Raw genomic sequence first — 27,263 nt, 5'->3', positions numbered from 1 at the left:
AGTGTTTCCTCGTCACTGTTCTAAATGGCTTACTCCTTATTCTTAAACTTTGGCTCCTGGTTCTGGACTCCCCCAACATAGGCAACATGTTTCCTGCCTCTAGCGTGTCCAAGCTTTTAACAATCTTGTATGTTTCAATGAGATCTCCTCTCATCCTTCCAAACTCCAGAGTGTACAAGCCCAGCTGCTCTATTCTCTCAGCATATAACAGTCCCGCCATCCCGGGAATTAACCAGCAACAGGGAGGTGGAGACAGAGGGCACAGGATCATTTTGTGCAACTTTCTTCGAAGTTGGTGATGAACACTGATATTTCTTTGCTCGCAATAAAGACCACTTTGTAAATGTTATTTTAATTTTGCCCGTGATTTTGGACTGAAGTACTGATTTCCTCAGTTTGATCAGTATGCAAAATTAAATCTACAATGTGCGCTGAAAGCAATTACCTGTCAAAGTCTTCCTAAAAGGCTACTTTGAGGAAACATATTCTCTTGTGTATCTATTCTGATCTTCAGGGCAATTACTTATTTTTGGCAGAATGAGGAAGTATTGAAGAAATGTGCCCAAGAATACCTTGCCCGTGTAAAGAAGGAAGAACAGCGGTACCATGCTCTCAAAATCCATGCTGAAGAAAAGCTTGACAAGTAAATATTCTGCTTACTATTGATAATTATTAACCATTTAGGGGTCGTAATTTGTATTTCATCAATAAATACAATTAATGACAAGGAATTTGCATGGAAGTACATGATTAGACCCAGTGCAAGTTTTTTTTCATTGATATCACTAATGGCGAATTGTTCTGGGAAATAAAAGTTAGTGTTCACATTTTTAGATTATTTATAATTATTTAACATTTTTATTTTGTTTAAATTTTTTGACTTTCGATATAAGGTTTACACGTTTTGATACTTTGATGTTTAACAGTTATTACATCAAACATTCATAACTGTTCATGTGGTTAACCTTGTGATTGTGATTTATTCTTCCATCCATTCACCACTCATGTCAACACCTCATATCCCATCCCACATCCATAATATCCTCTGTAATGCTATTTCCATCTCAAAGGTCTTCCTGCTTCCATGCAGTCCATTGCTGTTAAGGATCAGGCCAGCTTATCTCAGCAAGTTACCTGGGGATCCACATGAGGTGGGTGGGAACGTTTCTTATGAGCAGCAGCAAGCATGGGAAGCTCAGCACAGACCACATCTTTTGGGCTATTATGTAGAGTAGGTGTAACGGTTGAAAATTGTATCTGGTATAGCTGATTATGTCACGTTGTAATGCAAAGCAGTGGAGAATATGCCCATAATAAAACATTATGAGAAAGCTAACTTGATATCTACTTGTGCATTCACTGAAAAATCATTTGAATCTTAGAGCAAATACTGAGATTGCCCAAGTGCGTGCCAAGTCCAAATCAGAGCAGACAGCCTTCCAAGCCAGCCTACGGAAGGAACAGATGAAAGTGGAGTCATTGGAGAGAACTTTAGAACAGAAGGTAATTCAATGTGTTTTAGAAGCAAATGTTTTTTCTACTATAAAATTGGCAAGTTTGAACACTTTGAGTGCAATTTCTTTTGTTGATGGTAATTGTGTAATTAATCTCATTCTGTCTTGAATATTATATTTTCAGATATATACTGTCTGCAATTGTACAAACTAGCTTATGGCTATTTCTGTTTTTCTCTGAAATCTATGGGCAAAATGTTCCTGTCCAAGGAAAATTCATAGTTATTTCAGTTTAATTGCGGATAATTGTTTTTTTTACTTCTCTCCTATGAAAATTGGTCCATGAGGCAGGAGACAATTTATATCTCTCACTAGACCAAGGGGGACCCGTTGGGTCCCATCTCCTCAACGGTTGCGGGGGGGGCTGCAGTGTCACACACACACTATCCACCCCACACATACACGGGGGGAGGTGAGAAGGAGAGGGAGGGGGAAGGGGAGGGGGGGGAGAGGGGGGGGGGGGGAGAGAGAGGAGGGGGGAGAGAGGGGGGAGAGAGGGAGGGGGAAAGGGGAGGGGGAGAGAGAGGGAGGGGAAGGGAGGGAGAGAGAGAGAGAGGAGGGGGGGGAGAGAGGAGGGGGGATAGAGAGTAGAGGGGGGGGGAGAGGGGGGGTAGAGAAGGAGTGGGAGGGGGGGAGGGGGGTGTGGAGGGGGAGGAGAGGGAGGAGAGGGGGGGGGAAGGGAAGGGGATGGAAGTGGAGGGGAGGGATGTAGGGGGGAAGAGAGGGGGGGAAAGGCGGGGGAGGAGAGAGGGGGGGGGAAAGGGAGGGGGAGTTGGGGCTGAAAGAGGGGCAGAGGGGAGGGAGAGGGAGGTAGAGAGAGGGGGGAGTGGGGGAGAGAGAGAGGAAGGGGGAGAGAGGGGAGAGTAGGGGGAGAAGGGAAGGGGGAGGAAATGAAGGTGAAGGGGAGGGGAGAGGGATGACGTGCAGGGAGGGCAGAGGGGGGGAGAGGGGAGAGAGAGGGGGGGGGAGAGAGGGGGAGATAGAGAGGGGGGAGAGAGGGAGCGGGGGGAGAGTAGGAGGGAGAGAGAAAAGGGAAGGAGAGAGAGAGAGGGAAGGAGAGAGATGGAGGGAGAGAGATGCGAGGGGGAGGGAGATGAGGAAGGGATGGATATGGAGAGAGGGAGGGGGAGAGAGAGTAGAGGGGAGAGATGAGGGGGTACAAAGGGGGAGAGAGGGGGGGGTGAGGGAGGGAGAAAAGGAGGGGGGGAGGGTGGTGTGAGGAGGGGGGAGAGTGGGGGAGGGAGAGGGAGTGGGCGAGAGAGGAGGGGGAGAGAGGGGGGGGAGGAGAGGGGGAGAGGGGGGAAAGGAAGAGGGGGGGGAAAAGAGGAGGGGGGAGAGGTGGAGGGGAGCCGGGCGAGCGAGTGGGCTGTGAAAAGCAGAGGGAGCCCAGGGAGAGAGAGAGAAAGAGAGCTCTACTACAGGGCCCGACTCTCTGCATCTCTCTGGAAACCCGAAGCGGATGGCAGCAGGGGGGAGGAGCAGGATAGAGACATAGAAACATAGAAATTAGGTGTAGGAGTAGGCCATTCGGCCCTTCGAGCCTGCACCGCCATTCAATATGATCATGGCTGATCATCCAACTCAGTATCCTGTACCTGCCTTCTCTCCATACCCCCTGATCCCCTTAGCCACAAGGGCCACATCTAACTCCCTCTTAAATATAGCCAATGAACTGGCCTCAACTACCCTCTGTGGCAGAGAGTTCCAGAGATTCACCACTCTCTGTGTGAAAAAAGTTCTTCTCATCTCGGTTTTAAAGGATTTCCCCCTTATCCTTGAGCTGTGACCCCTTGTCCTGGACTTCCCTAACATCGGGAACAATCTTTCTGCATCTAGCCTGTCCAACCCCTTAAGAATTTTGTAAATTTCTATAAGATACCCTCTCAATCTCCTAAATTCTAGAGAGTATAAACCAAGTCTATCCAGTCTTTCTTCATAAGAAAGTCCTGACATCCCAGGAATCAGTCTGGTGAACCGTCTCTGCACTCCCTCTATGGCAATAATGTCCTTCCTCAGATTTGGAGACCAAAACTGTATGCAATACTCCAGGTGTGGTCTCACCAAGTAGAACCTCTCTGCTCCTATACTCAAATCCTTTTGCAATGAAAGCTAACATACCATCGCTTTCTTTACTGCCTGCTGTACCTGCATGCCTACCTTCAATGACTGGTGTACCATGACACCCAGGTCTCACTGCATCTCCCCCTTTCCCAATCGGCCACCATTTAGATAATAGTCTGCTTTCCCGTTTTTGCCACCAAAATGGATAACCTCACATTTATCCACATTATACTGCATCTGCCAAACATTTGCCCACTCACCCAGCCTATCCAAGTCACCTTGCAGTCTCCTAGCATCCTCCTCACAGCTAACACTGCCCCCCAGCTTAGTGTCATCCGCAAACTTGGAGATATTGCCTTCAATTCCCTCATCCAGATCATTAATATATATTGTAAATAGTTGGGGTCCAGCACTGAGCCTTGCGGTACCCCACTAGTCACTGCCTGCCATTGTGAAAAGGATCCGTTTACTCCCCGCTGCTAACCGATAGGAGCGGTTAGCAGCGGGGAGGGGGAGGGGGTGACTTCACTTGCTGCGCGTGGAACATCACGCAGCAGACCGTGAGGAGAAAGTTCTTGTAAAGCAAACCGGGAAGCTTATGAGTGCTCGTGACCTCGGAAGCGCTCTGAAGCTCCCGGAAGCGCCATTGGGATCAGCAGAACAGAGCCCACTTGCTCGAGGGGGGTGGTGAGGGGGGAGGGTGGTGACGTCACTCCTGGAAAACAGTGCCCAGCAGGCAGTGTGTTGTAAACTGTGCAGTTGGCTGCGAGGAGCAAATGCATTGTGACGTCAACCAGCTGGATTTAGCACTTTAGATTTTAAAAAGATGTCTGATTGGTGAACCAAACTAACCAACCCCTCACATACACACATACTAACCACCCCCCCACACACACTAACCACCCCCATTGATATTATATTAATATTATTCATTCACTCCTTTTACCCCATCCCCGGCCCTATCCACTCACGTATAGCCCCCAACTCGCAGGCGTGTGTAAAGAGGGAGGGGGGATAGAGAAAGAGGGACACAGATAGGGACACAGAAGCACAGAGAGGGACACAGAGGCGCGCAGAGGGGCACACACAGAGGGGGACACAGAGGCACAGCGAGGGACAGAGAGGGACTCAGAGGGATAGGGAGGCAGAGGGAGGGTCACAAAGGCAGAGAGAGGGACACAGAGGCAGAGAGGGACACATAGGCAGAGAGGGGGACACAGAGGCAGAGAGGGGGACATAGAGGAAGAAAGGGACACAGAGACACACAGGGCGGCACAGAGGGACAGAGGGTGGGCGGGGAGTGAGGGTGCGTGAGGGGGGCAGAGAGGGAGCGAGGGGGAGGGGGGGAGAGTTTGAGGGGTTGGGGGGGGCACGTCATTAGAGGTGAGGGCTGGTTCTTGAACGCAATAATCACTCGCTCCCTCGCTGTTTGTTGCATTTACATGAGATTCTCAACTAATGAAGATTTTATTTTTGTATGCATTAATCTAATCAATAGTAAATGCTCCCTCCCAATTGTGGTGCCATCGAAATTGCCATGGCAGAGTTAAATTAGAGATTTAGCACATGAGTTAACAATTAGAATGGAAGTGTTTATCTACATGCATTGGTCTGACTGAGGCAAAAGAAGGAAAATGCCCCAATCTATGATTGCTGAAGTACATGAATGGAAGACCTAGTTGCTGAGGAATCAGATAAACAGGTGTAGGACCAAATATCAGAAGTGAACTTTGTGTGAGGTGCCTCACAACTCATCGGGAACAGCTCAACAACTGACACTAAGAAATACTGCCGGTCTGAAATCATGAGATATTGGACAAAGAGGTTCCTTTTTAGCCTGGGAGTTTTTGCCTTTTAATTAACCCTTCACAGCATTTTATAATTATCCAACTCAAGCAGTAATCCAGAGAACAAATAAAATACCTGCTGAAATGCATCAATTAGTATCTGCTTTACAAAATTGCATTCTCATTTGTACATATTTTTTGAACTGTTTATTACTGCAATTTTTTTCTGTGCACACTAAAGACATATTATGAGAATGGCTGTTAGTAGAGCAGATACCTTTGTCTAGCTGTGCGTTTTCTTAAACCTGGAAAAATGTACATTCAATATATTTCTGGTTTCTTTTCAGAATAAGGAAGTGGAAGAACTGACAAAAATCTGTGATGAACTGATTGCCAAAATGGGGAAGAGTTAATGTCGCCTATTTTTTTGTTGTTGTCGATTAGTGGGGAAATACTGAGTGCAATAAAGCCTGTGGTGCAGTAATGAATGCTGACCTATGTGGACATTGTGGTTTTCACCACATTTTAGTGCACTATTTCTCTTTCAGATGAGGACTGTTTAATGTATGTAGCAATCAAATGGCCCTTGCAAATTTTCCTTTTACTGTCTGCTGTATTGTAGTATGGCACAAGGCAAGTTGATGTAAAAGTTCCTGTATCAGGGAGATTGGTCCTTCAAAGGCTAGATAAGATGTGTTAGATATTGAGATTGATTTATATTTTTTGTTTTTTTTTATGGGTTTCCATGTATTGTGTTTAAAGTTTGAATATACTGTACATTACTGCAAGAGGAGTCTTGCCAATTTTCAGTGAAGCCTTAAGAATCTAGACTTGATCTGCATAATGAATTTGTAAAAACGCATGTGTCAATGAAGTTCTCTATTGTAAATAAAATTTAGTTTAAAATCACAATTGCTGTTTTTTAAAAATGACTGATTTTAATTTTATCTCAGAGCAGTCTATGCAAACTTAACTCTTTGGAGGAAAAACCAGGTGTTGTATTAACTGACAGTGGTTGGCTCCTTCTGGCTTTGCACAAGTTTATTCGTTTGTCTGTTGTCTTGCCAAATGAAGATAAAAAAAAAAAAAAAAAAAAAAAAAAAAAAAAAAAAAAAACAAAAAAACAAACAAAAAAAAACAAAAAAAAAAAAAAAAAAAAAAAAAAAAAAAAAAAAAAAAAAAAAAAAAAAAAAACAAAAAAAAACAAAAAAACAAAAAAAAAAAAAAAAAAAAAAAAAAAAAAAAAAAAAAAAAAAAAAAAAAAAAAAAAAAAAAAAAAAAAAAAAAAAAAAAAAAAAAAAAAAAAAAAAAAAAAACAAAAAAAAAACAAAAAAAAAAAAAAAAAAAAAAAACAAAAAAACAAAAAGTGCAATATTTGAGATGGTCACAATTTTTCAGACACTCCAAAGTTTGCTGCTTTGATACTAAAATATATCTATTTAGATTGACGTTAATTTCTTTTTTTAAATGTTGATCTGAAAGAAATCAAAAGGATGTGTATTTATTCTGACATTGCATTCTGTTCTCTATACTACTCTCAGACCCATTTCAGTTTTGCTGTACGATTCTTGTTCGTAGCCAGTTTCTAAAACAATAAAGACATTAGATCATCTGAATTGATTTCCACCTGCTGGTGTTTTTGACATGTACTACCAAGTGCAAGTTGGAATTCGAGGCACATTGTTGGTTTATATTTTCTCATCATTTTGATATGGTGTTAATATTTCAAAGAAGTTGGAAGATTAGATCATACTAGGCTAAATTAATCTGTATCACTTTCACATATTTTCTTTTTATCCACTCAACGGCCTACTCTCCTTCTTCCCTCCAAAGCTTGAATTCGCAGCCCACCTGATCATCTCCATAACAGACTACCCTTCCCCAAATTATCTCCTGTTTAACATTGCCATTATACCTGATTGTTTTCAAAGATAATCCCAGGCCATTGATTTATAATTACATTCAGATTTCCAACCTGATTGGCTTCACAATGGGACTTTCTTCCTCTTTTCCTATTTGCATCCATCCTAAGACTCTCTTAACTGTGATTTTCTCTCAGCACCATTTCATCCCCATTCTGGTGTCCAGCATTATTTTCATTATTTCCACCTTTGAGCAATGGGGCACCATCATGAAGGAAAGTCAGTATTTTGAAGTTGGTTGTAATTCGTAAAGTAAAAATATAATACGTGTAGGAAAATGCTGTTTGACCTTTCAGGCCCGGTCTTTCATTTTTCAAGATCCTGGCTAATTTTCTGGCCCAGTGACCGACCAAGGAGCCCATCTACATTAGTCCCACCTGCCCATGTGTGGCTCAGTTCCCTATAAATTGTTCCTGTCCATGTCCAAATGTTCATATAGCCTATGGAGGCTTAAATATTAATGCTTAATACTATATATTAGAAAATTGGTTCAACATATATGCAGTTGCCATAGGAGGTCTGTCATTGATAGGTTTTGTAAAAGACAATATATGCAAATATGTTATTGCATAATTGTGCAAGAGGAAGCTCAGAAGCCCAATTGGACTTTTTCTTTACCGGTCATCCCCACTTTTCAAACACCTGAGTTACATATGAATAACCTGAAACATTGATTCTTGGTTCTCTATCCACTGATGCTGCCTGGCCTGCTGAGTAAAGCTATCAAAATCCAATCTTATTTCACGTGGCATGTACTTTATTTTGTGTCCATGAGGGTTTATAGAATGTTGCTGACTTCGATGCTTGCATTTAGTCACTGGAGCTTAATGGTACTCACTATAACTGTAAAGCAAAAAAAAAATTGCGTATGCTAAAATAAAAATAGAAATGTTGGATAGACTCATAAGGTCAGGGAGCATCTGTGAACATAGAAAAATAATTAACATGTCAGGTCGATGACCATTCATGGGAAACTAACCTATGTTTTGGGGCAGCTGTATATCCTTATCAGAGGGTTGGACCAAACCATACAGGTGTTTTGACAGTAGCAGTCTTCTTTGCTCTTTTCTGTAAATGTCCCTCAAATCAGTCTGAAGAAGGGTCTCGACCCAAAGCGTCACCTATTCCTTCTCTCCAGAGATGTTGCCTGTCCCGCTGAGTTACTCCAGCATTTTGTGTCTATTTTAGAGTTGACTGTTGGAATTACCCCATTTGACATTGGTAAGTTTTAGACTGTAACACTTTTTTGCTACGGTCCGTATGGGTCTCGGTGGAATCATACAAGACAATAAATATTGGAGCAGGAGTCGGCCACCCGGCTGGCTCGTCGAGCCGACCGCCGCCATTCAATACGATCACGGCCGCTCTGCCCCAGGCCTCAACTCTTCTGTGCCAGTCCACGATGGGGTCTAGTTTTAATGTTCTGTTACACTGTACGTGTGTGTATAATGATGCACACTTTGCCTGCCTGCAGCAGGAGGTCGAGTCGTGGCCGCAAGGCCTGGCGCTGCACTTGGGTTTCCAAGGAGACCGCGTCTCGGCTCACCATGGGAACCAGTATTCGGCCCCGGCGTTGCCTGGCGACGGGGTCTAGGCCTAGGGGCAGCAGAGTAAGGTTTTACTGGGTATCTGTAATTAATATGAACGCGGGCGGAGAGAGAATGAGCGGTGACTCGGGAAGGAGGAAGGAGAAGGAAGGGGACGACAACGACGCGGGAGAGTCGAGGAAAGGCGCACTGCAGCCCAGGATGTCAGTGGCCTACAGCCCGCGGCTTCCGAAAATGCGCAAAAACACGAGCGGGCGTTCGACGTAAGTGAAGCGGCTGGGCGGGCGGGAGCAAAGATTCTAGAGGAGCTCCTCTATAATCTTTGGGCGGGAGTTTGTTCCGTGGCAGCAAATGCTTCAAGTCATGGCCAAATGGCTATGCTATCAGCAAACCTGCAGGGAGGACCCGCCTCGGTCAGCAATGCCAATGCGGCAAAGTATACACGTCTACTTTAATGGTTACAGTCGACAACTTTACAAAGTTTCCAGCGTGTGCATTCAGAATATTACCAATGAGACACATTTTGTAGAAACCTGCATTTCAAAGCTATTCTGTTGGTGCAAATATGTTGATCTAACTTTAAACGTGGGAATTTATTTTTGTGATTTTAAAATATTTTAATGTTTATTCTTGATTTTTTTTACTTGGCATGAGTCGTAAATATTGGAAAATTATGCGATTTTTATTTTAATGAAACTTGGAAATAGAGAATATTCGTTGGTAGCTTTTGAAAGTATAGTTCAATCATTGAATATAACATTTAATTAAAATGTCCATGCCATCCATTCTGATACCAGAAATTCATATTGAATATCTATTAGTAAAATTCCCTCAGGGTTGAGGTTGACCTGCATCAATTTTCTGATCAATAATCAATCAATCAATGATCAATGGTACTTTATTGTCACGTACCTTGGTACAGTGAAATTCTTTGATTTTGCATACTATCCGGTATAATCATACAGCAGACCATCCAGTCAGTATGCAAAGAGTCGCCATGTTTCTGGCGCTGACGAAGTTATAAAAAGTTCACCGAACAGTCTATATTTCCTTGCAGCCGCAAACCAGGCCTGCCCCCGTATGAGGTAGCAGGTGGCCCCCCTTTGATCTCGGTGGCCCCCAGGCAGGCCCCCCTTCGATCTTGGCAGCCCCCGCTGAGGCCCCGTTTGATCTCAGCGACAACTTCGGCTGAGTCCCCCATGATTTTCAGCGGCTCCACCATGGGTCCCATCTTCGATCTCGGTGGCTCCCCGCCTGGTTCCCGCTGCATGGCTCTTGGCTCTCGGCAGCCCGCCTGCAGCTCGGGAACCTTCTGCAGCTACATGACGCATCTCGTGTTCTGCGGCCTGTAGTTAGGATGCGACGGCGGGTCGTTGCGATTCCTTTCTCCACGTGCTGCTTGCCGGGATGCCTTTTGGTTCTAATGTGGCTGATGAAGCCACTGTGTGACCTGCAGATTCTGCCACATGTGAGGAATTATATGCATTTGTTTGAATAGACAGGTGTATTAACTGCAAGTGGTGTGCTCCTTCTGGCTTTTGCACCAGGTTTTATTCTGTTTTCTCTGTTGTCCTTGCCCAAAATGAAATTGGCAACAGAAATGTTTCCAGAAATAAATCGACATAGAAAATCTCCCAACCTCCAAGATATCCCTTTTCAAAGAGGACCTCATGGGAAAGCTCACAGACACCAACCAAATGCCGAGTCCCCAGCATCTGAACGATGCTGAAGTTCTCCATAAATAATATCTGTGTATATCCCACTAGAATACCTTGGGATGGTTTAATGAGAGTGACTTAACAATCCAAGAGCTAATTAACTGTAAACATAAGGTATTTTTGTCTTGAAAACTTCACCGTGCAAAAAGGGAAAAATAAATGGTTCTAAAAAGCACCTGAAGAGTGAAGTCATATCTGTAAAGCCAATGACCAAAAGCACTTTTGATGGTTGGAAAGATGCGGGAGATGCAGCAACTAAGATGCAGCATAACATGCACAAATTCTGCAGGATTGTTAAAACCATGTTAAGGCTCAACAGAGCTAAGAACAGAAATAGATTAAGGATAGTGAAACATTATGATATTGTCCTGTCATTAGAAACCCAGATTCCATTTCACAATGAACAAAATGGTTCACTCTTACCTTCCCCTCCTTCTCCACTGAGGAGGATGCAGAGAAAGGACAAAGGCATTTATTGTCACATACACCAATTGGTGCAGTGAAATTTGAGTTAACATGCACCACACAATAAGATAAGCGCAACACTTTAGAATTTAACAAAACATAAAAAACATCCCCCCACGGCGGAATCAACATTTCCCACTGTGAGGGAAGGCACCAAAGTTCAGGACCTCGAACGTTCTCAGCGGCCCGGAGCCTCCGAATCGGCCGCTTCCACCCAGAGACCGCAGCTTCTGAAGTCCACAGGCCGAGCTGGGCGGAGACTAAACGCTGGCGACATCGACGAGATCATGTTTTGTAGGACACAATATATATATGACTTCTTAAATGCAGGTATCAGCAACAGCAAATACTGTTTTTTGTTAAAATATTCTTCTGTATGGCTGATTTATAGTATGTATATTGATTGTCATTGTTTTTTCTACTGTAGCATTAGTTTTCATGTCTTTGATCTTTAATCAATTTTTTAATGTTTGTTGAATCAATAGTATATTAATTCTGTTGCTGTGTGTTAATAATAAAAGTTTTCTGTGGTGACATCGCAGTTGTATTTTTCTTGATAATATACTTGATGTTAAAAAGCACAGAGGGTTCAAAGGGCCAAGTCATTTTGGAAAATGTGAATTTATAGAAGATTTACTGTGGTGGTGTGGATAAGGAGTGAGAAGGATGAATAGTCCTTGGATGCAGGTAGGTTTAACCATAGGTGTTTATTAGTACATAGTTAGCATGTGTAAAAACTGATGGGTTATCCTGTCACTGCTTGCAGAAGCTTATCATGGCATGAGAAGTCTACACAAATAGAGGTAGTACTGCTTTAATGTAATAGTTGCATTCCTAAGAAATCTTGTAGAAAATTATGGCACAAAACAATTTTGTCAATGAGGAAAATTGGGTTAAGGGCTAGAGAGTTACAGACTCAAAATAACAACATTATTTTTTCACAGTGCAGGTACAGTGACAATAAACTAAACTAACTAACTTAACTATTTTTTCCCTGCAGGCTTTAAAACAATAAAGGGCTTTTAAAAAAAGCTTTGTCTGTATTAGTTCGAATTTACTTTAGACTTTAGAGATAGCGTGGAAACAGGCCCTTCATCCCACTGAGTCTGCGCAGACGACGATCACCCCGTAACAGTAGCACTATCCAATACACGAGGGACAATTTACAGAAATTAATTAACATACAAACCTGTAGGTTTTTGAAGTGCTGCAAGGAAACAATTTGTTTATGAAAAAGGGTGATATTAGAAATTGTTTTATTTCTATATATAACAATGTGCATACTGAAAATTCTTTGTGATATATAACATTCAGAATCTCGGGTGTTGTGAGAATTCTGGGTGAAATAAATAAATTAATTGATAAGCAAAATTATGTTAATTAGCTGCTGATGCTAACTAGTTACCTCCAAATTTAATAATAGTTCTTGCCTATTGATTTATGTTTTGGCACAGTGCCTCTATTGCTAAACAATTTATGTGTGAAATTTTGATCCAGTAGAAATTAGTAGCATACTAAACAGTTGCCACACGGGGATCATGATTTTGGATGACTGATCTCTTCAGGAATGTGACAAAGAAATAATTTGAAGCCAGCGAACAGACCCAAAGAAGGCTATAATTTATACTTCCCTCCATTAACCAATCCTGGGGGCATTTGTGAATGTTGTTCAAAACGCAAAGTGGGGTTGGCAATTTATTTCCTTATCTATTACTTGATCTATCACCTTGTTTAGTAAGATTAATTAATATTAGAATAATACATTCATACTGAATTAATGTAGGCTCATAGTGATCCAAATACAGTTATCAAACATCATGTATTTCTTATCAACATCAGTTATCTCCAATCAAACAGACCTTTGTGAACATTGTAAATGTCAAAATATTTCTTATCATTGTTCTTCTTGTTGTTGCAGAACATTACTGCAAGGCTCTGATTTATTACTATCAGATATTCTACCGCAAGCTATATACCAAACTCTGAAAGAGGTGTGTGAACTTAGCTAAATTTATGAAAACTCTTTGTCTTCCATGAATGCAATTATGCTTGTATTAATTTAATTATGAGAGTAAACTAGCAAATAATATAAAAACAGACAGTTAAGACTTCTGCGAGTTGGTTAAAAGTAAGCTAAAAGGAGTAGCTAAAATAAACATTGGCCCTGTGAAGGACGAGACTAATGAATTAGTAATGGGAAAAGAGAAATGGAAGGGACTTTAAATAACTATTTTGGATTATTCACAGTTGAAGACAATAAAAACATGCCAATAACCAGTAGATGGCTGTCGTGGTGATGCAAGAATAACAGCAGCTGTCTCGTACCTCCAGTGACCAGCTTCAATCTTGACCTCTGAGTAGAGTTTGCACATTGTCCTTTGATTGTCTTGATCTCCCTCGTTCTTAATTCCTTGAGTAATTAGAGAATTCAGGATGGAGTTGATAATCTAACTTCAACAGGCAGATTTTGAAATGCAGGAAGTTGGTAGTTGGGAAATTACTGGAAAGCACCTCTCAGGAAGTTTGGGCTATCCGAGGCCATGGAACTCCATACTTGCACAGATTTCCTGCCATCCAAGGAGGGAAATGTCAACAGTCCATGTGGAACAACCAGCATTTCCCAGGAAAATCTGGGCTATTTTATTTCTGAATAATCACAGGAGGTTTTTTTTCTCATTTTTAGTTCAAGAATTAATTTTCAGGATCTGTTTACTACCCCTCTTTATACCCTTCTAATTAGTGGCACATTTTTATAAATAACAGTAAAACATCGATGATCCACTATCCAACCATTCAGAAATCCTGATGATCTAACATATGGCTGAGCAGGTGATGTTTGTTGAACTCCTACCAGACTCACTATGTCCCAGATTCCAAGACACTCCACCAACTCACTGAAGGCCTGGTTCTTCATTCTCTTTCAACTGATCAAGGCTCTGCTTCTTTTGCATTCTCTAGTTATCTAATTTACTGGGGTATCATCTAAACATGAAATAAAATGTGTTGGGTTATTAATGCAAATAACAAAAATTCAGAATATTTGCTAATGTGACACCATCGAGGTCTTGTGCATGTCGGATATCCGTAGTTTTACTATGTAACCATCAGGCATAATAAATGCCACAAAGCACATTCAATCGGTTTCCATAAAATTTGGGATTCATTTGACTGTACAGAAATGGGCAATTGGAAATTCTCTATTTAAGTCTGCATGGGAACTGTGAGCTAAATAAAAATAAATTCCAGACAATGGAATTCTGATGCAAAAGCTGGATATGTTCTTATGAAGGATCTTCAGCCTGAAACATTACCTTGAGATGTTGCCAGATCTGCTGAATAATATTAGCATGATCTATTTGTGTTTCAAAAGTGTTGATAATCTGTTCATTTGTGGTCAGCACCAGAGCCAATGCATGGTTTCTTGAAGTTAACAAAAGTATATTTTTTGAAGTGTGGAATGCCCTTTACAGTGAAAATGCAGGACTCTTTGATCTTTTCGTACCAAGAAGCACCATTACCAAATACATTGTCCACATCACCATTCAATGTAATTCACAGTAGATTAAGGATCCATGTGAAAATTGTTCTGATCCATGTGTTGCTTTGTCCCTCTTGCCATTGGATTGCAATATTTGGTAAATCTAATTTATTTGCATTATGTTCTGATTACTAATACAAAGCAGTTGTTGACACATAAGAAAATCACTTAAATATTTGCAGTCTTTTTAAACAAAGTGGTATGTTGTAGTTTAGCTAATGCATTAGTGCAAGAATAATTGTATAGCATTGAGTGTAACACTCACAAAATGATTTATTTTCTCCTACAATCTAGGTTTCACTAACTAATAAAGTACGTACACAAGCCGGCATAACTAATCGATGTCAGGCAAAAGAGGATTTGGGTTCTGATTTGTTAGGAAGAGCACAGGAGACAAAAGCAGTTCAAATGTGCTTCAATGAGACATTACAAAGAATATTGACAGGTAGCAGAACTTGAATGTGTAGGCTTTGCATATTAATATTCAGAAAGATACTTGTGTGCAATCACTTTCAAATATAATGTTTTTAATCATAAATGAGAGTATCTTTTTTATACTGGTTCGTTTGAAAAAAGCTATGATCTGCTCTTTTCCCACAATCCTGCTATATTGTGTTTTTAAGTATAGACATACTTTAATATTAGTTCAATCTCATTACGGTATTGCAGAGGTTTGAAAGAGATGAGGTATTTAAGATGAGCATAAAGTATCTTAGTCCACTTTACAGTAAGTATAAAAGCTATTACTTAATTTTTTTTAAATCATCTCCCACGTTACGCATCCAAAATATATTAACTAAACAACGCTTATAAGATTTGTTAAAACAAATGAAATATCAAATGAAGTACACAATGTAAGCCTCCTAAACCACTAATATCCGCTCTTATATCAACAAGCGCTAAACAGACCCAGGTTCGATCCTGACTATGGGTGCTTGTCTCTAGGGAGTTTGTACATTCTCCCCATGACCTATGTGGGTTTTCTCCGAGATCTTCGGTTTCTTCCCACACTCCAAAGATGTACAGGTTTGCAGATTAATTGGCTTGGTGCAAATGTAAAATTGACCCTAGTGTGTGTAGGATAGTGTTCATGTGCGAGGATCGCTGGTCGGTGCGGACTTGGTGGGCCGAAGGGCCTGTTTCTGAGCTGTATCTCTAAACTAAACAGGTGGATCTCCGTCCAGCGCGGCCTGTTGGCTTCGGAAGCTGCGGTCTCCGGTAAGGATGCGCCCATTCCAGGCATCCCAAGCTGCTGAGAGGGTTCTCCCAACGCCAGAGCACCATCACCCGGCGAGAAGGGCCTGAAACATCGGGCCCCGTAGCAGCTACTGCGGAGGCCTCAATAGGCCCGACTATGGGTGGACAAGGGAATGGGGACTGGACTTTGTGCCTTCCCTCACAGAATGGGAACCATTGTGGGGGGATGTTTTTATGTTTTATGTTAAATTTCTTTATAATGTTATGTTGTATTCTTATTAATGTGCTGCAATGGCAACTTGAATTTCACTACACCAATTGGTGTATGTGACAATAAATGAATCTTATGAACCTTATAATCAATGTGATCAGCCTCCTTTTAAAGATATATCGTAAGGAGAGAAACAAGGAACTGCAGATGCTGGTTTACAAACTGGTCTGAAGAAGGGTTCCAACCTGAATTGTCATCTATCTATGCCCTTAAAAGATGCTACCTGACCCACTGAGTTATCCAGCATTTTATTCCTTTTTATGGTAAAGATACAGTTGCCATCTAATCTGTACTGTGAATCAAGAGCATAGTAAGGGAGGGCTATCAAAAAGGACAAAGGATATTTATTGTCACATACACCAATTGGTGCAGTGCAATTTGAGTTACCATGCAGCACACAAATAAGATAAACACAACACTATAGAGTTTAACAATAAACATAAAAAACATCCCCCCCACAGTGGAATCCAACGTTTCCCACTGAGAGAGAAGGCAACAAAGTTCAGTCCTCTTCCTCTAGTTCACCTGTGGTCGGGGCCGATTGCATATAAGGTTATGAATTAGCAGTTACTCTCTATTAATTAGCAGTTACTATCCAATAATTTGTTTACTCCTGCATAGTTTGGGTTTAACCTGGAACACGGTGTGTGCCATCAAGAGTGACTGAGTGTGATTCATTCCAACAACATTGGAAGGTTGCTTCTTTGATGCCTATTAAGACAAGGAGCCTTAGCGCAACTGAATATCATGAGCCATCAAAGCAACAACCTTCCAATGTTGTTGGAGTTCAATGCTCCCTGTCCCAAGTCATAATGAAAGGATTATTTAAGGTAGTACCCTGATATCTGAAGATTGTAACTAAATCTGTTTTCTGTGTTTAGCTGATTTTCCTACGATCCCATGGACTGCAGAAAATGATATATGTACATCTGCAACTCAGGATTCTAGCTGTATGCCCTATCTGCCAAAGTGTTATCCTGTCTCGAAAGCTAGACATTCAAATGAACCAGTTTATAATAAAAGGAGGTAGGAATCTTGTACAGGTCATTTTTTAAATAAATGAAGTGTACCTACAAATTATGCAGCTGCTGCTATTGTCGATGTAGAGTTGCTTTGCTCCTTTGCGTTTGAATGGTAAAGCTTAGGACTCTCCTGATATTACGTATCTTTGAGCTGTCGAAGTGGCAATAAGCTTTACAGTGACAATTAGTTTACACTAGTTAGTACATGATTAGTATACGGTTTACAATGATGTTTACCTCTGTCCAGCCAGCCCTACTCAGGTCTCCATTGCAGCACAATAGCAACCTGACTTCAAATGATTAATTGATGACAAAAAGCTTTAGATATTACCTATTTGCGCTAATGTTTTTATGTCTTCTCACCAAACTTCTCATTCAATTGTCCAGTATTTACTATGATTTCATTGAATGTATATTACCCACCTATGTGATTATGAGTAAAAAAATAGCAGAGTTTGATGATGGCTGATGATGCTTTTAGCAAACAGGATGAAAATCTTGCTTAAGAAAGAGCTACAGATGCTGGAAAAATCGAAGGTAGACAAAAATGCTGGAGAAACTCAGCGGGTGAGTCAGCATCTATGGAGCGAAGGACGAAGAAGAAGGGTCTCAACCCGAAACGTCACCTATTCCTTTACGCCATAGATGCTGCCTCACCCGCTGGGTTTCTCCAGCATTTTTGTCTACCTATGAAAATCTTGCTTAATCATTCGCATTTTGCAAACATTTGCATGATGGCTCTGATGTATATTAATTGAGCATAATTTGGAACCTAAAGTTATTTCGACTACATTACTCCCTGTAACTCTCACAAACGAATACATACAAGAAAATAGTGGCAGGAATGAGCCACCTGACCTCTCGATCCGATCCCACAATTTAATACGATGATGGTCGATTTGCTGCAAATTTCAACACTTCTTTGTCAAGTCCACACAACTCAAATCCCAAATATTTGAAAAATCATTAACTTTCTCAGAAAAATAGCCTCCAGAATTTCTGGGACTCCATTACCATCTGTGAGAAGAAATTGCAATACAGCTCAGTATAAAATTACTTTTCCCTTACCATTTAAGTATATCCTCTCATTTCAAGACTCTTGCACTAGAGGAAACAGTGTCTACCCTGTCATGCCCATGACATAATTTACTTTCTTTATAATATCAACCAAGTTTCAATGAGGGTTAAATGCCCTGAAAACTTATGAACATGACTCCTCTCTCCACATTTATTTTATTCTCATTACCCTCTCAGAAACATTATTTTAATCTCATTACCCTCTCAGAAACAACTTTGTTGAGTGGTGTGGGCTGAATCACCTACAGCTCAACACCGACAAGATTTAGGAGTTTGTGGTGGACACCTCTGTACCCTGTCTCCATTAATGGTGTGGATGGGCAGTTTACCAGGGAGTACAAATACTTTGGAGTGTACCTGGACAGTAAACATGGACGGGTCCAGGAACGCTCTGTATAAGAAGGGACAGAGCTGGCTGTACTTTTTGAGAAGGCTGTAGTAAGCTGCAGATGTTCTACCAATCGGTGGTAGCCAGTGCCATCTTCTTCACTGCAATGTGCTGTGGAAGCAGAGTGAAGGCTGCAGACGCCAATGGGATCAACTAATAAGGTGGATGAATTGAACGTGCAGTTAGTAGTTAAGGAATATAATAGAGTTGGAATTACATAGACATGGCCCCAGGGTGACCAAGGCTGGGAACTAAACATGCAGTGGCATTCGATATTCAGGAAGGATAGACAGAAAGGAAGAGGAGGTTGGGTGACTTTGCTGGGTAAAGAGGAGATTAATGCAATAGCAAGGAGAGACATTAGCTTGGATGCTGTAGAATCAGTTTGTGTAAAACTGTGAAATAGCAAAGGGCAGAAAATGCTTGTTGGAGTTGTATACAGACCACCAAACACCAGTAGTTCAGTTTGGGGATAGCATCAAGCAGGAAATTAGCAACGGTACAGCAGTAATCATGGGTGACTTTAATGTATACTAGACCAAGTGCAGACCCGTTGGGTCTGCTCCCCCAATGGTGTGATTCCCCCAACCCAATATTCCACCATGCACCCGTCTCCTCCAATGGAACTGAAGCCGTTGCCAAATGTAAGTTTCCAGCACTCCCCTGCCTCCCTCAATTGCACCTCCCCTGCCTGCTGCAGCAGTGAAAAGTTCAGTGTTCCTGTCTTGCAACATTGTTTCGAAGTGTGTTGGAAGCTGATAGGAAGGAGCAGCCGTCAACGAATCAAAAGGCAGGAAGGGATCCGTACTGCAGGCGGACGTCGGATGGATTTGAGTTTTATATATATATAGATATAGATTGGGCCAACCACATTGGAAGCAGCCTTAGGAGGAGGATTTCCTGGAATGTATACGGGATGTTTTTTTAAACCAATATGTAGAAGAACTGACTAGAGGGCAGGCCATCCTAGACTGGGTATTGTGTATTGAGGAAATGTAATTAGTTAGCGATCATGTTGTGCAAAGCCCTTTGGGCAACAGTGACCATAATATGATGGAATTCTGCATTAGGATGGAGACTGACACGATTAATTCAGAGACTTTGAAGGTACGAGACGGGATTGGCTAGGATAGACTAGCAAATTATACTTAAAGGGTTGATGGCGGAGATGCAATGGCAAAGATTTAAAGACTGCATGGATGAACTCCAAAAATTATTCATCCCTGTCTGGCGGAACGTGGAACGTGGCACAACCGTGGCTAACGAGGGATATCAAGGATAGTGTTAAATCCAAGGAAGAGGCATATAAATTGGCCAGAGGAAAGCAACAAACCAGAGGAATGGGAGAAATTCAAAACTCAACAGAGGAGGACAAAGGGATTAATGGAGAGGGGGATAAAGGAGCATGAAAAAAAGCTTGCGGGGGAAATAAAAACTGACTAAAAGCTTCTTTAGATATGTAAAAAAGGAAAAGATTAGTGAAGACAATGTAGGTCCCTCACAGTCAGGGACAGGTGAATTTATAATGGGAAACAAGGAAATGGCAGACCAGTTACTTTGTAGTTTGGTTCTGTAAGGAAGTACAGAAACATGTACTTTGGTTCTGTAAGGAAGACACAAACAATCTCTCAGAAATACTTGGGGACTGAGGATCTAGTGGGATGGAGGAACTGAAGGGAATCCACATGTCACAAAATGGTGTTAGGTAAACTGTTGGGACTGAAGGCAGATACATCCCCAGGGCCTGATAGTCTGCACCCCAGAGTACACAAGGAGGTGGGCCAGGAAATCGTGGATGCATTGGTGATCATTTTCCAATGTTCGCTCGAATCTGGATCAGTTCCTGTGGACTGCAGGTAGCCAATTTAACTCCACTTTTTAAGAAAGGATGGAGAGAGAAAACATACTCATCAGGAAGGCTGGCTCCATCCTGGGGGCGGAGTTTGGATTCATGGGAATTGATCCTGGAGGGGAGGATGCGCCTCAAACTGCGGAGCATCCTGGACAATACAGCTCACCCCCTCCATGACACATTGGTCAACCTGAGGAGTATCTTCAGCAACAAGCTGGTTCCATCAAGATGCAGGACTGAACGCCTCGGGAGATTCTCCTTCCCTATGGCTGTCAAACTTTACAATTCCCACTTCTGTTGTGGGGGTAGACTGAGTCTGACTCCGCTCCCCACCCCCCACCCCCCCCCCCCCCCCCCCCCCCCCCCCCCCCCCCCCCCCCCCCACCCCCTCAATATTTGCACATCCCCCAAGCCTTTCCACTCGTCACTTTAATTTCATGTCTCATGTATATTGTGTTTTTTATGACTATTGCCAGATCAATTTTCCTCCTGGGATAAATAATATTCTATCATATTGTATTGCATATCATAAAGATGTATATTCTCTGTCATATTTAGCAATTTAATTGTTGGCATAATCTAACTAGATTATCTGAAGTAAACATTATCACAATGTGAGGGCTAAAATAAATATATCAATAGCTAGTTTATACATTTCTGGCCTTTTCTGGCCTAAGTATGTTCAAGATTCCTTAACAACTTTTGTTTCTTGATTGCCCGTAGCACAGCTGAAGCCATTAAACCCAGTGAAATCTCTTGTAGCTATTCAAGAAAGCTGAGAGATGGCCTAACTCCAGGTTTGTTTCTTTGAATCTAGCTATAGTAACCATTACCAAAATTATGGAGCTTATGAATTAGGATGTTAGAATGGGAAGGTAGGTGTGGACACTGACAGTACCAGTACATGTGGCCCTTCTCTAATTGTCTAGAAAGGGTCATGGTAAGATAGCTCAAAAGTAGGGCAATGAAACGTCACTCACATTACTATAGATCCCGTGACCCATGCATGATGGACATGGCAACGTTTCTTCCCTCAAGAACACAGTGGAGCACCTGATAAAGCTGTTACCTCACAGCGAGCAAAAAGTTTGAAGCTGATTTGGCTGTTGTCTGTTTGGAGTTTGCGTGTTCCCACTGTGATTGTATGGGTATCTTGCGGGTACTCCAGTTTCCTCCCACCATCCCGAGGTTGTGTGGGTTTTCAGGTTAAGTGGGTTTTGTAAATTGCCCCAAAGGTGCAGGGAGTGGATGAGAATGTGGGATCACATAGAACTAATGTGAATGGGTGATCAACTCGTGTGCCGAAGGACCTTTTTCCACGCTGTGTCTCTAAACTAAACTAAATGAAAGTTTTCCCGTTATTTATGCATAACTATTAGATGTAACATTACAGTAATTTTGGATCTAATTGTACTTACCTTTTGCAAATTGTTCTGCAGTGAACCTGTGACATCCTCTTCCCAGGTCCGCTCAGCTCGAACTTCTCCAACAGCACATTACAACGTGCAAGTCAGAGACAATCTAGGGGTTCGAGATCCTACTCCTCCACTGAGTCTAGGGCAGAGCATAAACATCCTGAGTTGAGGGCGCCTGGCCTTCAAGCTTTGTACCAGCCTCAGCTGGTGAATGCCGCACAACCCCTAATCTGCGTCAGTGGTGTCTTATAAGTGCATTAAAGTGCTTTTTTTTAATTTAATTTTCCTTTTAGTTTATGCTTTCTATTAATTTCTAGCAATTTACAATATTTCTCAGTGAACATATATTTTCCAAATATTCAATTAAATAAAAAGTTCAAAACCTTTGACTACAAAGAGCTACCTAAAAGGTCGCCAGGGCATTTGGGATCTCAGGGGCCATTGCATGAAGCCCATTACTGACTCTGCCCTGTGGTGGATGCAACAGCAAGGTCTCCAACATTGTCTGGAAGACCACAAATCCATGGGAAAAGCATAGGGTAAACTCAGGCGGCAAATGGAGATAATGAATGGATATAATTTGCATTGATTCTGCCCATCCAATTTTCAGGCCGTACAGGCACTAAAGTACCTATCTGATGGAATTTCATTGTATTAAAATTAGACCAAGATAATTTCCGTATCAAGATTAGTATGATGACTTTTTGTTTGTAATTGTTATATTCATTAAATTAGTGAAATTGGTTAACATAAGTCAAGGGCCTGTTGCACTTAGACGATTTTTTAGGCGACTGCACGCGACTAGGCTGTCGCCACATGGTCGAAGGGGTGTCACCTGTATTGTCGTGAGTAGTCTCCTCGGTCGCCCAATGATTCGGAGCGTTTTTCTGGTCGCCGCTGGATTTTGAAATGATCAAAAATTTTCGGCGACAGTGGGCTTGACACCAATGAGCGTAGCTTGACTTCTCCTGACATAGGTGCTGTCGTAGGTTGGCGTCAGGATGATGTAGGTTGTCGCCAGGTGACGTAGGTTGTTGCCGGTGCTGTCTTCGGTTAATTCCATTGGTGACTACCTACGTCAACCTACGTCAACTAGCGACAGGTACCGGCAACTGAATTGTCTTCAGTTGTCAACGACAGGGTCGTAGCTTGTCGTGGGTGGACGTAGGTTGCATAGGTATAGTCGTAGGTGGACGTCCTAATGGATCGGAGACATTGTCGTAAACATTGTCATAGGGTGGTCCAGTCGCTGGTTTTTCGGTGACCTGCTACGACTATGACAGTCGCCGGCAGTTGCCGATAAAATTGCCTAAATGGGACAGGCCCTTTAGGTATTTATTACTACCTAATTATTATTAGGTAAGTATTACTTTCTTTAATAAATTATGCTCATCTCTAATTACAAAGTGATAAACATTTCCTTCATCCCTATTTCATCAGATGTGGTACTGGAAAGTATGGATACTTTATGGGAGCTACACAGTCATTTTCTTTCAAAATCAGAACGTTTGCAAGAGTTAATGAATACTTCAGATCAGTCAGAGTATTGCAGGAACAAATCACCAGAGCCAGCAGACATTTGCCAAGCAGGTATGCAAATAAAAGTAATGCTAATTTTGGACCATAAACTATTTTGGTGGAAAGCAAATCAAAATATTCACAGATATAGAATTTAAGGAAATAAAATCAATGCATGGCATTGACATTTGCAGATCAAGCAATGTGATCTCTCAGGACAGTTAAGTTACCATATCTAGCCTTGATTCATAGTGAGCAGAAATCTTATAAGTAAGACGATATAATTCTGTGTTGTGGCGGCTCCTAAGGGTCGTGCCATTATACTGCCGAACCCCTCGGCACAGGAGTGGCGCAGTCCGGAGGCGGTCCTTAGCCGGAGGGTATAAAAGGCAGGGTTTGGGTGCCATCTTTTCCTGGTTTCGTCTTCCCCTGAACCGGGAGGAATTAAAGTATAGTGCTTCTCAAACTTCAGACTACTTGCCTCATTTTGAGACCCACGCACTACATTTGTGACCCCCGACGCTCCATTGGCATCATGATGGAGACAGAACAAAGCCCTACCTCCTCACACGCCAGCCCGACCCTGTCTCTGGACGCGGTCTCCGTAAAACTGCCCAGCTTCTGGACCACCCGGCCGCTCTTCTGGTTCCAGCAGGCGGAGGCCCAGTTCAACCTGCGGGGCATCACGGTCGATGCCACCCGCTTCTATTACCTGGTGGGGGCCCTCGACCAGGATGCGGTGGAAGAAGTCACGGACTTCCTCGCAGCCCCCCCGGACAATGATAAATACCTCGGCCTGAAACAGCTCCTGCTCCAAATTTACGGACTAAGTAGGATGGAGCGGGCAGGTAGGATCCTGCATATGGGTGGCCTGGGCGACCGGCGGCCATCTACCCTCCTAAAAGAAATGGTGGCGTTATTAGACGGGCACACGCCGTGCCTGTTGTTCGAGTACACTTACCTGCATCTGCTGCCGGCCTACATTCGATTGCAGCTCACCGACGCCTCGTTTGCCGACCTTCGGGCCCTCGGGAGGCGCGCCGATGCCATGTGGTTGGCGCGCCCTGATGACGTCAGCGCGCTGGGCGTCAGCAGAGACGAGGTCACGCTCAGGTCGACGTGCCCGGATGACGTCAACGCGCTGGCCGTCGGCAGGCGCGCCGATGACATCACCGCGGCAGCTCCCGGTTTCCTCCGGTGGGGCGGGGGAGCTGTGGAAGGAGTGACAGCTCCAGCCCGACGGCCTGCTCGATTACCCCCAGCGGCAGTGAGGGGTACTGCACCTGCAGTCCAGCGCCAGAAAGCTGCAGGCACCACCAGCAGGGGCAGGCAAGCTCCAAATAACACCAACAGAAGGAGCTGGTGCTATTTCCATCAGCGCTGGGGTGCTGCAGCACGACAATGCCGCCAGCCATGCACGTTCCCGGGAAACGCCTGGGCCGGCTGCCAATAGTCCCCGCGGTGGCCGGCCAAATTCACCGCCTTTTCGCTTGGGATCGGCGCTCCGGGACCCGCTTCCTCGTGGATACAGGAGCGGAGCTCAGCGTCCTGCCCCCTTCGCTGGCCGACATTCGTTCCGGTAAGCGGGGGCCCGTCCTCACCGCGGCGAACGGCAGCCCCATCCGCACATATGGACTGCGCATGGTTCCCATCGTGCTCGGCTCCTGCCATTTTTCGTGGAACTTCACCGTTGCCGACGTCTCCCAACCATTGCTCGGAGCCGATTTTCTCCGGACGCATTCCCTCATGGTGGACGTCGGGCGTCAGCGTTTGGTCAACGCCACTACAATGGAGCCGATCACGTTGCGCTTGAGTCAACCGGTGGGACGGCCACTGGCGTCCGTGGACTCCCGATTCGCACGAATCTTGGCTGCGTTCCCGGACATTCTCACTCCGCAGTTTCATTCAGCAACCCCCAGCCACGGAGTTGTACATTATATCCCGACTACCGGCCCACCACTCCATGCACGAGCACGACGACTGCCACCAGATAAACTGCGTCTGGCACGGCGGGAATTCCGCACGATGGAGGCCTTGGGGATCGTTCGCCCTTCGAGCAGCCCTTGGGCGTCCCCACTCCACATGGTCCCTAAGTCAAGCGGGGGCTGGCGACCTTGTGGGGATTACCGACGGCTGAACGCTGCAACAACAGCGGATCGATACCCCGTACCCCACATCCAGGACTTCACGGCCCATTTGGCTGGGGCCACATTTTTTTCAAAAGTGGATCTGGTGCGGGGTTATAATCAGATCCCGGTTCACCCGGATGACGTACCCAAGACGGCTATCATCACGCCATTCGGGCTTTACGAGTTTACTCGGATGCCGTTCGGCCTCAAAAACGCTGCACAGGCCTTTCAGCGCCTCATGGACGGGGTGTGTCGTGACCTCGAATTCGTGTTCGTGTACCTGGACGACATCCTGGTGGCCAGCCGCTCGCAGCAGGAACACTGCGCTCACCTTCGACAGCTCTGTCAGCGGCTCAGCGAGCATGGTTTGGCCATCAACCTGGACAAGTGCCGTTTTGGGGTCAACGAAATTGACTTTCTCGGCCACCGCGTGACTGCGCAAGGCGCGGTTCCCCTGCCTGACAGGGTTGACTCCATCCGTCGGTTTCCCCGCCCACGCACGGTGCGTGGCCTGCAGGAATTTGTCGGCATGGTGGCATTCTACCATCGTTTCGTGCCATCCGCGGCCCACATCATGCGGCCCCTGTATCAACTTCTGGCGGGTGGGCAGCAACAGAGCGTTGAGTGGACCCACGAGGCGGAGGCAGCTTTCGACGGCGCGAAGGAGGCCCTTGCTCGGGCCGTGCTGCTGGTGCACCCGCGGGAAGATGCCCCAACTGCTCTCACTGTGGACGCCTCGGAGTCGGCAGTTGGTGCTGTACTGGAGCAGCTGACAGGCGGAGTTTGGCGGCCTCTGGCCTTCTTCAGTCGGCACCTCAACCGCGCGCAGACCAAGTACAGTGCGTTCGATCGTGAGCTCCTGGCTCTGTACCTGGCTGTGCGCCATTTTCGTTACTTCCTGGAGGGCCGCCCGTTCACCGCCTACACCGACCATAAGCCGCTCACTTTCGCCCTGCAGAAGGTTTCCGACCCCTGGTCCGCACGTCAGCAGCGGCAGTTGGCTTACATCTCCGAGTACACCACAGCCATCCGCTACGTCAAGGGGAAAGAGAACCGGGTGGCCGACGCATTGTCCCGCCCTGCTATAAATGCCGTGTTCGAGGTGGCGCCCGGATTGGACTATTCTGCTCTGGCGGCGGCACAGCTCACGGACGACGAGGTGCCCACCTACCGGACTGCCATCTCCGGCCTCCGTCTTGAGGATGTCCCTCTCGGTCCTGGGGTTGTGACGATCCTGTGCGATGTGTCGTCCGGTCAGCCGCGCCCCATCGTCCCTGCCACCTGGCGCCGGAGAGTGTTCGAGGTCATCCACGGACTGGCTCACCCATCAATCCGGGCGACAACGGCACTGGTGGCAGCTCGCTTCATGTGGCACGGTCTGCGCAAGCAAGTTGCCCATTGGGCTCGCACCTGCATCCCGTGCCAGACGGCAAAAATCCAGCGCCATGTCCGCGCACCTCTCCAGGAGTTCGGTCTACCTCACCGGCGGTTCGACCATCTCCACGTGGACATTGTGGGGCCCCTTCCACCGTCCCGGGGCATCACCCACCTTTTGACCATGGTGGACCGCTTCACGCGGTGGCCGGAGGCCATTCCGTTGGCTGACACCTCATCGGCTACGTGTGCTCGTGCGTTGTCCGCGCACTGGATTGCTCGCTTCGGGGTGCCGGCGCACATCTCCTCCGACCGGGGGCCACAGTTCACCTCCGAGCTGTGGTCAGCCATGGCTCGCTTGCTGGGGGTGCAGCTGCACCACACCACGGCTTACCACCCGCAGGCTAACGGTCTGGTGGAGAGGTTCCACCGGCAGCTGAAGGCGGCATTGAAGGCACGGCTCACCGG

The 27,263-nt window shown here is 44.5% G+C and overlaps 2 protein-coding genes across 2 annotated transcripts in view; both read left to right on the top strand.

The window, feature by feature from the left end:
* Positions 1 to 6,274, top strand: part of LOC129704006 (uncharacterized) — a 234,455-nt gene extending 228,181 nt beyond the window's left edge. The window contains exons 32-34 of the mRNA XM_055646803.1: positions 537 to 643; positions 1,383 to 1,503; positions 5,710 to 6,274. Of these exons, the coding sequence (XP_055502778.1) occupies positions 537 to 643; positions 1,383 to 1,503; positions 5,710 to 5,775 (294 nt within the window). The 3' untranslated portion in view covers positions 5,776 to 6,274. The remainder of the gene's footprint in view (positions 1 to 536; positions 644 to 1,382; positions 1,504 to 5,709) is intronic.
* Positions 6,275 to 6,733: 459 nt separating this feature from the next.
* Positions 6,734 to 27,263, top strand: part of btbd16 (BTB (POZ) domain containing 16) — an 84,214-nt gene continuing 63,684 nt past the window's right edge. The window contains exons 1-6 of the mRNA XM_055646802.1: positions 6,734 to 9,094; positions 12,933 to 13,005; positions 14,847 to 14,997; positions 16,902 to 17,046; positions 21,083 to 21,156; positions 23,215 to 23,364. Of these exons, the coding sequence (XP_055502777.1) occupies positions 8,703 to 9,094; positions 12,933 to 13,005; positions 14,847 to 14,997; positions 16,902 to 17,046; positions 21,083 to 21,156; positions 23,215 to 23,364 (985 nt within the window). The 5' untranslated portion in view covers positions 6,734 to 8,702. The remainder of the gene's footprint in view (positions 9,095 to 12,932; positions 13,006 to 14,846; positions 14,998 to 16,901; positions 17,047 to 21,082; positions 21,157 to 23,214; positions 23,365 to 27,263) is intronic.

Source organism: Leucoraja erinacea, chromosome 15 (genome assembly GCF_028641065.1).
Source record: "Leucoraja erinacea ecotype New England chromosome 15, Leri_hhj_1, whole genome shotgun sequence".
Lineage (NCBI taxonomy): Eukaryota > Metazoa > Chordata > Chondrichthyes > Rajiformes > Rajidae > Leucoraja > Leucoraja erinaceus.
Note: the sequence above shows the minus strand (reverse complement) of the source record. Positions and strands in the feature narration are given on the sequence as shown.